Here is a 12,884-nt window from a genome sequence, read left to right on the forward strand (position 1 = left end):
CCAAAGTTGTGGCAAAATGGCTTAACAAAGTCAAGGTATTTGATTGGCCATCACAAAGTCCTGACGTCAATCCTATAGAGAATTTGTGGTCAGAACTGTTAAAGCGTGTGCGAGCAAGGAGGCCTACAAACCTGACTCAGTTACACCAGCTCTGTCAGGAGGAATGGGCCAAAACTCACCCAACTTATTATGGGAAGCTTGTGGAAGGCTACCTGAAACGTTTGACCCAAGTTAAACAATTTAAAGGCAATGCTAGCAAATACCAATTGAGTGTATGTAAACTTCTGTCCCACTGGGAATGTGATGAAAGAAATAAAAGCTGAAATAAATCATTCTCTCTACTATTATTCTGACATGTTACATTCTTAAAATAAAGTGGTGATCCTAACTGACTTAAGACAGGGCATTTTTACTGGGATTAAATGTCAGAAATTGTTTTTAAAAAACGAGTTTAAATGTATTTGGCTAAGGTGTATGTAAACTTCCGACTTCAACTGTATGTGCAAAATAGTAGCTTATTGATTTCTATCATAGACCTATCTCAGATAATTACTGTCTACTAAGTGAATATGTATTATCATCTGTCTTTGGCAGTCTGCACACAATAGATCCACCTGTTTGTATGAAGCACAAACGTGTTTCGACTATAGGGCAATTGTTTGTGGGACAAAGTGAAAATCATACGCTTTTGTTTCGCTCTCGGCAGAAACTTCAATGAATGTGTTTTGGGACCTGCCTTGGGAGGCGTATCACTACGCAATAGGTTAGGCCTATTTAACAAGTGCAGTGGGAGGCACGAGGCCAGGTTCACTATAGCAGGGAGGAGAGAGACACTGGGTACTCACCCACGCATTCGAATCACATAGCGGAGAGCTCACAACCACCACCTCTCCCTATCTTGGACAAAGCATAACAGGACATCCCTTCGCCCAGGAGAAGCGGTGCAATTTCATCGAAGAGCTCACGCATAAAGCATTTTCTTCTCAATTACAGGTAAGACATTGTATTTTACATCAATTTTAGTTTCTAAGTAAACCAGTTGACAGGAGCATCTCCATAACAAGAGGTTGCGGGCCAAACAGCTGCACTCCTAACATTTCGGTTTCGTGGACAGCCGACAGTCAATTTTACGTTTCAGCTAATGGTGCATTGTTGCTTGTTGAGTTTTGGCTAAAACATTATCCTAATGTGACTACTTGCCTATGATGTCATCAAGTCGTTCTATCCATAGAAAGGGCCATCGGCTTTCGCAGCGTGGCGCGCGGATTAGTAGTGCATGTTCAATAAACGTCGCCAGGTTACACACGGAGTCCCCTGGCATTTGATAAGGAATGTGGTTTGTTTTCAGGGAAGATTTAAACATGGTTTACGGAATTGAATGTGTTCTCAGATAGGCTACAAGAGCTTCACGTCAGATTATTTCAGTGCTCTCTCGCGCGTAATGGCAATGTACGGATATAAAGATCAACTCGGTATTGTAACTCTACATAAGTGTGTGTTTCTCACTTATGTAAATTCATCCGTTCCCTATCATATACATATTTTCTTATATTTCAATTGTATATTTTAAATATAAGCATTGTGACGCATGGATAATGTAATACCATAGAAAAGTGCAAATGCGCTAGAAAAGTGCAAATAAATGCGCTTGGGTTAGAAGTTTCCCCATATTGAAATATATAAACAAAACGAAAACGTTTATCTTCCTCATCTCATATAGGGTTCTGGTAGCTATAGGGATGTTTGTGGGCCCTCCCTTGACCCCTCTCCATTGAGTCCTTTTCTTTTGCAAGACAAAAGCCTAAACCAACAGGAGAGAGCGCTTCCAGCGAGAGAGAGCTCCGATCTTTTATTGTCACACCTGCAGCATTCTCTGGTTTTGGATTAACACATGAAAACATTGCTCCCTATTTGTCCAGTATTGGAATGCATGCATCATCTGCCCTGCATGCTGCTTGGCTAATGTGTAACCAGATAGGGAATCACCAGGGATAATCAAATACAGATGTAGGATCTGAATTGGATAACTATGTTGTTGCTGAGAATTTTCCTGCTCAGCAGGAAATGCACATTTGTAGTGTATTTGAGGTCTAAAAAGGCTTCTAAAGTTTGTCATTTCCACATTGAAATTTCAGACGTGATTTTCCCTTACGAAAAATGTATCAACCCCTTAAAAAATTAATTATAATCCACATAATAATTTACATTTCCTGTTGCTGCAGGATTATTTTTCTGCTGTAGCAAAGTGGCTCCAATTATGATCCAACATCTATACCTGCAGCCCTCGAGGTATAATATCATACATTTACATTTTAGTCATTTAGCAGATGCTCTTATCCAGAGCGACTTACAGTTAGTGCATTCATCTTAAACTAGGTGGGACAACCACATTCACAGTCATAGAATACATTTTTCCTTAGTAAATCAGCACAATCAGAGCTAGTAAGGGGGAACATATAATGCTCATGTTCATACAGCCTCTCATGTTCTATGTTGCAACCAGCTCGGCCTTATTGGGTATTTGGAGTATGGTGAAACTATAGGTTTGTGATCTGATTATTCCCCAGTTACTTGTAATGAGAGTTTGAGGGGCAGATAATGAGAGAGAGGGAGATGAGGAGAGAGAGAGAGACAGACAGAAAGGGGGAGAAGGACTGCTTATCAGTGCAGTGTTCTGCTGCTGTGCGTGTGTGCATGTGTGTTTCTTTGTGTGTGTGTGTGTGTGTGTGTGTGTTATCAGATGGGCTGAGTGTGAAGGGGATAATGGATCAGAGAGATGTGACGTGAGCTGGCACCTCAGGTGTTTCTGTTTACCATATAATAGAGGTGAATTACAGGGACACTTATGTATGAGGGCCCGAGTTAGACTACACCATCCCTCTAAAACAGAAAATTAAAATTCTACTGTAGTAAAGGGCAAGTGGTTGTGTGCCAGGGGTGAAGGGCCAAATAAAAATGAAAAGAGCAATCAATTAAATAGCTTCTTGATCACTGATAGAATCTGCTGAAACTAGAGGCAGTCATAACACACACACGCCTATGGGCCACTGCTACAGACATGTGCAACAACACATTCAGCCACAGATAGGCCCTCCCTTCTCCACTGTCAACATGGTCTCCTGTGGAATCACAGACAGTTTGGCGTGGGCCATGCGGTCACACACTCACTGAGCTCACACGTACAGCTGCTTAAGCGGGTCACGTTTCAATGCACTTTAACCCGCTGTATTGCCCAGCGGTCGCCGACCTGTCTTTGACCGTGGCTGGACCGTTTCTAAAGTAGTTAAACCCCTTGGTAACCCCGCTCTGATGTCTCACAGTCTGTGGACATGCATGTCAATCATAAGGAACAGGAGGATTAAATCACTGATGACTCATGTCTGACCTCTCACCTTTAACCCCTCACCTCTCACTCGTCATGTTGTGTCTGTCATGGGAAGAGAGACATCAAGCTAGAGCGTAAAATGACCAATCAGACATACTGTACAGAGAGGTCAGAGGTTGTGTTGTGACCCTGGTGTACATAAAACAGAGAGCAGTGTGTGTCCATATGTGTACATGATGTGCATGCATGAGTGTGCAGGATCCCTTTGCGTGTGTTTGTATAGTGTATATGATTAGCCTCAGATGTTTTCAGATGATGTTGTGGTTATAACAAATCTGTCTTCTCTCTCCTTCCCTCACTTTATTTCTGGAGGAGCAGTGGCACACAGGAAAATGTTTTCTTGCATGCACATCAATGGAAAACATGATTTAAAGCGACATCAGGTCTACCATTCCGACTGACGCTGGATCTCTGAACATTTTGGAATTACACAATGTTTGGGTACCAGATCTAATTGCCTCACATTTAATCTGTTTTGGGACTAATGTAAACATACTGTAGCTGGTGCCCTCTGACTGGACCTAAAAAGATAGAGTTTTTAGTCATTCCTCAATCATCCCAAAACAACAGTCTTTATGAACTCATAAAGCAGTTTTTAAAGAGGTAACTACATTTAGATTATTTGGGATCAAGTGGCATATCATAAAAAGCTTTTTTTTAACATTTCATTTGGTTATGCTTATTGGATCTCATAACATACCATAGAATACAGTGCTCTCTGTAGAAGTAAATACCATAGAATGCAGTGCTCTCTGTAGAAGTAAATACCATAGAATGCAGTGCTCTCTGTAGAAGTAAATACCATAGAATGCAGTGCTCTCTGTAGAAGTAAATACCATAGAATGCAGTGCTCTCTGTAGAAGTAAATACCATAGAATACAGTGCTCTCTGTAGAAGTAAATACCATAGAATGCAGTGCTCTGTGTAGCACTTAATACCATAGAATGCAGGGCTCTGTGTAGAAGTCAATTGATTTTCTGATCTTACTCTGCCCCAGAAATAGACTGATTGGTTGAGGTCTCATTAATGAAAAGCCAAGGGAACTCGGGGCAGCACTCACTAAATATAATTCAAACATTTACTGTGACATGTTAAATGTATGTTGATGCCTGGTTCCAAACAGACAGATTCAGAGACACTCCAGCCAGCACATTTTGTTTCCTTTGAAGTTGTGGGAACGCACGTTTTTGGTTTCCCATTGGTTCTGGGAACGAAGCCGTACATTTCCTGACCGGTAAAACATAACATTTTTTTAAACGGAAGAGAAAATATAGCCTTTTCTGGGAACATGCATTTAACGTTGCAGTGAGGTTCTGAGAACATTTTACTATGGCTCCCTGAAGGTTTTCCTGGGAGGTTTTATTAACTTTCTTTTAACGGAAATTATAGGTTATTTGAAGGTTATTAAATAACATTCTCTAAATGTTGTGAACGTTTTGAATGAAATGTTAAGGTAATTTGGAGGTTTTTGAATAACTAACTTAACTTTCACTAAATATTTCAATCATACTGATAGCTTAGGTTAAGTGTTTTGAACTCCAAGCACATATAGTACACATGGAAATTCATTTGCTTAGGCATTAATCATCAGCTTAGGCAAACAATGTATTTATTTATTGTGGAACGTCATCAGCGAGATTCAAACCTATGATCTCAAATCAAATTTTATTGGTCACATACACATATTTAGCAGATGTTATTGCGGGTGTAGCGAAATGCTTGTGTTCCTAACTCCAGCAGTGCAGTAGTATATAACAATTCACAACAATACAGACAAATCTAAAAGTAAAATAATGGAATTAAGAAATATATAAATATCAGGATGAGCAATGTCGGAGTGGCATTGACTAAAATACAGTAGAATCAAATACAGTATATACATATGAGATGAGTAAAGCAGTATGTAAACATTATTAAAGTGATTAATGTTCCATTATTAAAGTGACCAGTGATTACATCTTCTGTTATATATATATATATATATATATATATATATATATATGTTTTTAAATAATATTCTTTGAATGTTACTAATGGTTTCTTGTGGCTTTTTTGGAAAGTTTTCTTAATATTCTGAGAACATGACTTGACCGTGAGGAAACCTGAGGAAAACCTTTTGCTGAAGTGCTGAAATTCCCACAGAAGAACATTGTTTTTTAATGTTCTCTGAATGTTCTGAGAACTTGACTTTAATTTGAACCATGAGGAAACCTGTAGAAAACATTCCCACAGAGAATGTTGTTTTTTGTCGTTATTGGAACCATTTGAGAGCATTAATTTAAATAGAACCACGAGGAAGCCTGTAGGAAATGTTATGCTGAAGTACGAAAATTCCAACCTAAGAAACACGTAGTTCTCAGAATGTTATGTACTCCCTGGGTATCAATCCTGCACCGTTCCCAGAATGTTGTGGGAAGGTCGTATGCAAAAAAATTATAGGGCAACCACGCTCTAAGAAACCTACGGTTCCCAGAACGTTATGTGCTAACTGGGATGTACAGTGCCTTCAGAAAGTATTCACACCCAATTCACACAACATTTTGGAGTGTTACAACTTTAATTTGAAATGGATTAAATTAAGATTTCGTGGCACAGGCCTTCACACAATACCCCATAATATCAAAGGTATTTTTGACAAAGGAATAAAAAATGAAAAGCCTTAATGTCTTGAGTAAATAAGTATTCAACCCCTATGTTGTGGCAAGCCTAATTAAGTTCAGGAGTAAAACATTAGCTTTAACAAGTCACGTAATAAGTTGCATGGACTCACTCTGTTTTTAATAATAGTATTGCACACAATTTTTGAATGACTGTCTACCTCTGCTCTGTATCCCACACATACAATTATCTGTAAGGTCCCTCAATCGAGGAGTTTATTTCAAGCACAGATTCAACCACAAAGACCAGGGAGGTTTTCCAATGCCTCGCAAAGAAGGACACCTATGGGTAAAAAACATAAAGCAGACATTGAATATCACACTTTGAACATGGTGAAGTTATTAATTACACTTTGGATGGTGTATCAATACTTCCAGTCACTACAAAGATACAGGTGTCCTTCCTAACTCAGTTGCGGGAGAGGAAGGAAACCACTCAGGGATTTCACCATGAGGTCAATGGTGACATTTTAAAACAGAGTCTAATGGCTGTGATAGGTGAAAACTGAGAATGGATCAACAACATTGTAGTTACTCAACAATACTAACCTAAATAACAGAATGGAAACATTTTTGTTGTTTGCAAGAATGCACTATAGTAAAACTGCAAAACACGTGGCAAATAAATGTACCTTATGTCCTGATAACAAAGTGTTATGTTTGGGGCAAATCCAACACAACACATCACTGAGTATCACTTTTCATATCTTCAAGCATGCTGGTGTCTGCATCACGTTATGGGTATGCTTGTCATCGGCAAAGACAAGGTTTCTTTTGGGGCGGACGGGATAAAAAGAAACGGAATAGAGCTAAGCACAGGCAAGATCCGAGAGGGAAACCTTGTTCAGTCGGCTTTTCAACAGAGACACAGACAAATTCACCTTTCAGCAGGACAATAACCTGAAATGCAAGGAAAAATATACTGTATACTGGAGTGCTTACCAAGACGTCATTGAATGTTCCTGAGTGGCTTAATTACAGTTTTGTCTTAAATCGGCTTGCAAATCTATGGTAAGACTTGAAAATGGCTGTCTAGCAATAATCAACAGCCAACTTGACAGAGCTTGAAGAATTTTTAAAAGAATAATGTGCAAATATTCTACAATCCAGGTGTTCAAAGCTCTTAGAGACTTACACAGAAAGACTCACAGCTGTAATAGCTGCCAAAGGTGATTGTAACATGTATTGTGTCTGGGGTGTGAATACTTACAGTACGAGTAAAAAGTTTGGACACACCTACACATTCAAGGGTTTTTCTTTATCTTTACTATTTTCTACATGGTAGAATAATAGTGAAGACATCAAAACTGTGAAATGACACAAATGGAATCATGTAGTAACAGAAAAAGTGTTAAACAAATCAAAATATATTTTATATTTGAGATTCTTCAAAGTAGCCACCCTTTACCTTGATGACAGCTTTGCACATTCTTGGCACACTCTTGGGATTCTCTCAAGCAGCTTCACCTGGAATGCTTTCCAACAGTCTTGAATTAGTTCACACATATGCTGAGCACTTGTTGGCTGCCTTTCCTTCACTCTGCAGTACGACTCATCCCAGACCATCTCAATTTGGTTAAGGTCAGGTGATTGTGGAGGCCAGGTCATCTGATCCAGCACTCCATCACTCTCCTTCTTGGTCAAATAGCCCTTACACAGCTTGGAGGTGTGTTGGGTCATTGTCCTGTTGAAAAACAAATGATAGTCCCACTAATCACAAACCATATGGGCTTGTGTATTGCTACAGAATGCTGTAGTAGCCATGCTGGTTAAGCGTTTCTTGAATTCTAAATAACCAGCAAAGCACCCCCACACCATCACACCTCCTCGTTCATGCTTCATAGTGGGAACTACACATGCGGAGATCATCTGTCAACTTACTCTGCGTCGCACAAAAACACAGCGGTCAGAACCACTACACTTAACCAGCATGGCTACCACAGCATTCTGCAACGATACGCCATCCCATTTGGTTGGCGCTTAGTGGGACTATCATTTGCTTTTCAACAGGACAATGACCCAACACACCTCCAGGATGTGTAAGGACTATTTGACCAAGAAGGAGAATGATGGAGTGCTGCATCAGATGACCTGGCCTCCACAATCACTCAAACTCAACCCAATTGAGATGGTTTGGGATGAGTTGGACTGCAGAGTGAAGGAAAAGCAGTCAAAAGGTGCTCAGCATATGTGGGAACTCCTTCAAGACTGTTGGAAAAGCATTCCAGGTGAATCTGGTTGAGAGAATTCCAAGAGTGTGCAAAGCTGTCATCGGGGCAAAGGGTGGCTACTTTGAAGAATTTCAAATCTATTTTGATTTGTTTAACACTGCTTTGGTTACTACATGATTCCATATGTGTTATTTCATAGTTTTGATGTCTTCACTATTATTCTACAATGTAGAAAAAAAAATGAAATGAGTAGGTGTGTCAACTTCTGACTGGTCTCTCTATGTAAATAAGATATTTCTGTATTTTATTTTCAATGCATTTGCAAATATTTCTAAAAACATGTTTTTGCTTTTTCATTTTGGGGTTTTGTGTGTGTGTGTGTGTGTGTGTGTGTGTGTGTGTGTGTGTGTGTGTGTGTGTGTGTGTGTGTGTGTATGGGTGAAAACAAATTAATCTATTTAATCCATTTTGAATTCAGGCTGTAACACAACAAAATGTAGAACAATTCAAGGGGTATGAATACTTTCTGAAGGCACTTTATGTTGATGTTTAGTTCCAAACAGACAAACTGATATCAGGAATGATGGGCTGCTGCCTTCTTGTCTCTACAGATCCCAGGTCCGTGAGGTGTGTGCGATCGTTCCCAGCAGAAGGATGAGCAGCTTTGATTTGGTTGAGCTGCTGGACACTTGGGAGGACCTGAACCTCACGGGCCTCCTGGAGAACGTGACGCGTGTGGAGATGGTCGGGTGTCCAACAGCGTTCGACCGCAGCGCCCTGCTCCACTCCATGTGCATCCTTTACATCTTCATCTTCGTGGTCGGTTTGGCCGCCAACGGCCTCGTCCTCTGGGTCAATGTCCGCTCCCAGCGCACCACCTCCAGCTCCTCCCCTCGCCACGAGACCCACCTCTACATCGCCCACCTGGCGGCAGCTGACCTGTGCGTGTGCGTCACGCTGCCCGTGTGGGTGAGTTCCCTGGCGCAGCATGGCCACTGGCCCTTCGGCGAGGTGGCGTGTAAGCTCACCCACCTGCTCTTCTCTGTTAACCTCTTCAGCTCCATCTTCTTCCTGGCCTGTATGAGTGTCGACCGCTACCTGAGCGTGACACGGCCCGCCGACAGTGAGGATGGGGGACGACGCCGGAAGCTGATTCGCCGCAGCGTGTGCGTAGGAGTGTGGCTCCTGGCTCTGGTGGCCTCCCTGCCCGATACCTACTTCCTGCAGGCGGTGAGGTCATCACACGGGGAGGTAGTGCTGTGCAGGCCGGTGTACCCAGAGGAACACTCCAGGGAGTGGATGGTGGGAGTTCAGCTGAGCTTCATCCTGCTTGGTTTCGTCCTACCCTTCCCTGTCATCGCTCTGGCCTATGCACTCCTGGCCCAAGCCCTCTCCTCCACCTCCTGTTCCTCCTCGGCGATGGAGCAGGAGCGTCGTGTGAGCCGCAGGGTGATCCTGGCCTATACCGTGGTATTCCTGGGCTGTTGGGGGCCCTACCACGGAGTGCTCCTGGCCGATGCCCTCTCCCTGCTGGGCCTGGTTCCTCTGAGCTGTGGGCTGGAGAACGCCCTCTACGTGGCGCTGCACCTCACCCAGTGTCTGTCCCTGCTCCACTGCTGCTTCAACCCCATCCTCTACAACTTCCTCAACAGGAACTACCGCTATGACCTGATGAAGGCTTTTATCTTTAAGTACTCCACACGTACAGGCCTGACCAGGCTCATAGAGCAGCCCCACATCTCTGAGACAGAGTACTCTGCCGTCGCCGTGGAGAACCCACCACAGATCTGAGACTGAACTCTAGAGCACACCCTGGAACTTAGAACACACCACATAACTCTAGAACATAGTCTGTCCACCTGACCCAAAATTATTGAAATTACCTCAAATGCAGTAACCCATGATAACTTATATAGGCTAAATTTGGGCCATCACAAAGAACAACATTAAATATGTGTCTTAACAACTAGAGAATAACAAATAACCTTTCCCAAAGCCTAAGCTGTACACAAACTTCAAGTTTGTGTGCCCTCATCTGAAGCAAACCAGACATTATTTATAATCCAACATTCCCCTCACAGAAACTACCTGTGTATTTGTCCTGCTACCATGCGTTCCTAATAAGGATGGTGTGAGGGACTGCAGTTGCAGGCCATTATCAACTCAAACTAATGATGTCTGGAGAAAAGCACTTATATTGAGTGGAAGAAAGAGTAGATTCTCTGTCTGACAAACAGACTGTTTTAAAGTGCTTCTGAAGTAGTGCCATTGTAGTCATGGCGACACAGACAAACTCTCTCTCTCAATCTCTCTCTCCACTTCAAGACAGACCAATCCCAGTTTGTCTGTCTGAAGAGTCCTATATAACTGCTAGAGGTGTGTGTATGTGCGTGAGTGCGTGTGTGTGTGTGTAATTGTGTGACACCTCAAATCCACTTTGTAAATAGTTAGAAGGGCATTGAAATACATATATTATAATTGTTAGATTGTTATTATTCAACTTTCTATATACTGTATTTTTGTACATATTATAAAATACTTTCAAATTTGGCATTGTTTATGTACAGATGTAGGATCTTAATCACCACATATTAATTTACATAGAGCTACTGAAAACCACTAACACATGGTTATATGCCTCGATTCTTATGTAACAACATTTAAAAAATACTTTTTTTTACATTGGATAAAATGGTATATCAGACACTGCAGTTGAGGAACAATGGGGAAGTAATTCTGCTTTGAAAGTTGATGAACTTGTAACCCCACTTTTGAGAAAATGGCCCTTGAATGTTTTGGTAAACCAACTACAGAGCTCTTCTTTGTCTACACCTATTCAGCATCATTCACACCCTCTTAAGCCTTAGCCCCACCCATCTTTAAAGATTCACATGTGAGGCCATGTGCTAAACAGGGTGAGTAAGGTAGTTAAGTAAACAACAAAAGACATCAAGACTAAAAGTGGTTTAAGTAGAAGCCAAAAAGAAGGAAAAACTCCAGGTAAATACACACTTGATCTAGTCCTTGGTCTATATCCTAACCTAACTTTGAAAGTGTCCAGATAATGATATTTTATAATTATAAGAGATTGCCCAGACATTTGTCTAGATTGAAGGGTCATGTGAAATAAATGCTATAACCACCCCCCAGACATGCCTAACTAAGTGGATGGGTCACTACTGTTTGTTCATGAAATACAATAGTTGTCTGAAATCAACCCCACACACACCTGGCTAACTTGATCGGTCATGATATAATTCTCTTGCGAAGTGAGAATGCTAGCTAATTAGCTAAACAATACACCATAATCCCACCCATAGCTATAGTACAAACGGATTGTCATAGCAAGCCACCATAGATGAAATGAATGGATGAACGCTTCACGGCAGTGTGTCTTTTCCGTTTGGTTTGTAGTTAACTACAGCTTATTTTGCCCGTTATTGTGTCACTCCAGTTCACACTGACCGTGTGCAGAAAGTAGTCCATCACAATTTTTTTCCACAGATCTTAGTCGATAGCCCCTAATAAATTTGGGGCAGCAATGTTGTTGAGAGCAGTAGCAACACTTTTATGCTATAGACAGAAGCATGCTACATGCTACTAATTTCTCTGCATGTCTAGCCCATCCATTATCTCAGCCAATCATCGCTAGCGGGAAGGTTCCTGCCTTCTTCCGTGGCTAAAACAACTAGGCTCTTAATTTAACCATTTTATTTGTATTTACAGATGGCATACACATTTGTTATTAAGGCACATGAAAGTTCACACAAAAAACGCATTTTGCGAAAAATACAAATTCAAATGCCTATTATGTGAAGTAGTGATGCATGACATACGCCTAGCTTCTTGAAATGGGTCATATACTGTATGAACAGTATTGCACTCTACATGTCCAGCTAATAGCCTAACCACCGACCAAGCACTATGGACTAAACATTCAAATCCTGTTGTTGCGGGATAATGTTGCGATGACAAACGGGTCAATTTAAGATCCTACATCTGTAGTTTTGTTAATCGTAATTCATATGTTGTGGATTCAGAAGTTCACATCAGTAATTTCTATGTGTTCATGAAGCTGCCTCTTTGTAAATGAAAGTCACTGACTCTGTGACACGAGTCCTGCTATTATAGTGAAAACAGTGTGACTCACACAAAGTTCCATACCAAATGATGATGGATAAAAACATTGAGTTATACAATGCTATATCTGTCTGTCTGTGGTAACAAACATGTTTTGTTTGATCCATTGCCATGGAGTTATAGTGTCATCTGATTGGATACATATGTATCCTGTTACATTGTGAGAATTCCAATCCTAGCAGTCATTATTGAAAGAGAAAGCAAAGGACCATTGATGTTTTGTGTTTACTGTATGTTATGGATTTTGTTACTTACCAAAAATGAATCTTGTGTCTGAAGTTCTTTTGCGTTGTGTTATTACTTTAATCAGAGCCTTTTAATTAAAGTAACAAGAGGACACATTTTAGTATGGCAGCTCTGACTGGAGTGCATTAGCATGAACACATTCAACCAAACACATTTTCAACTGTAAACTTTATGTGGCCAATAAATGGACAATGTCATTTATAACGTTTAATTAGATCCTGTATCCTATCCGTAACCGTTCAGTTATGAAGCACAGCTGCAACATACACAGTGCTTTTACAATGC

At 41.0% G+C, this 12,884-nt stretch overlaps 1 protein-coding gene across 1 annotated transcript; it reads left to right on the forward strand.

Moving 5' to 3' along the window:
• The first annotated feature begins 814 nt into the window (after positions 1-814).
• LOC118386214 (atypical chemokine receptor 3-like) lies at positions 815-12,631 on the forward strand. Its single transcript, XM_035773762.2, has 2 exons — positions 815-993; positions 8,825-12,631. Exon 2 carries the CDS (start codon positions 8,868-8,870, stop codon positions 10,002-10,004), a length of 1,137 nt encoding a protein of 378 aa, XP_035629655.2. The 5' UTR covers positions 815-993; positions 8,825-8,867; the 3' UTR covers positions 10,005-12,631.
• Positions 12,632-12,884: the final 253 nt, after the last annotated feature.

Source organism: Oncorhynchus keta, chromosome 7, assembly GCF_023373465.1.
Source record: "Oncorhynchus keta strain PuntledgeMale-10-30-2019 chromosome 7, Oket_V2, whole genome shotgun sequence".
NCBI classification, from domain to species: domain Eukaryota; kingdom Metazoa; phylum Chordata; class Actinopteri; order Salmoniformes; family Salmonidae; genus Oncorhynchus; species Oncorhynchus keta.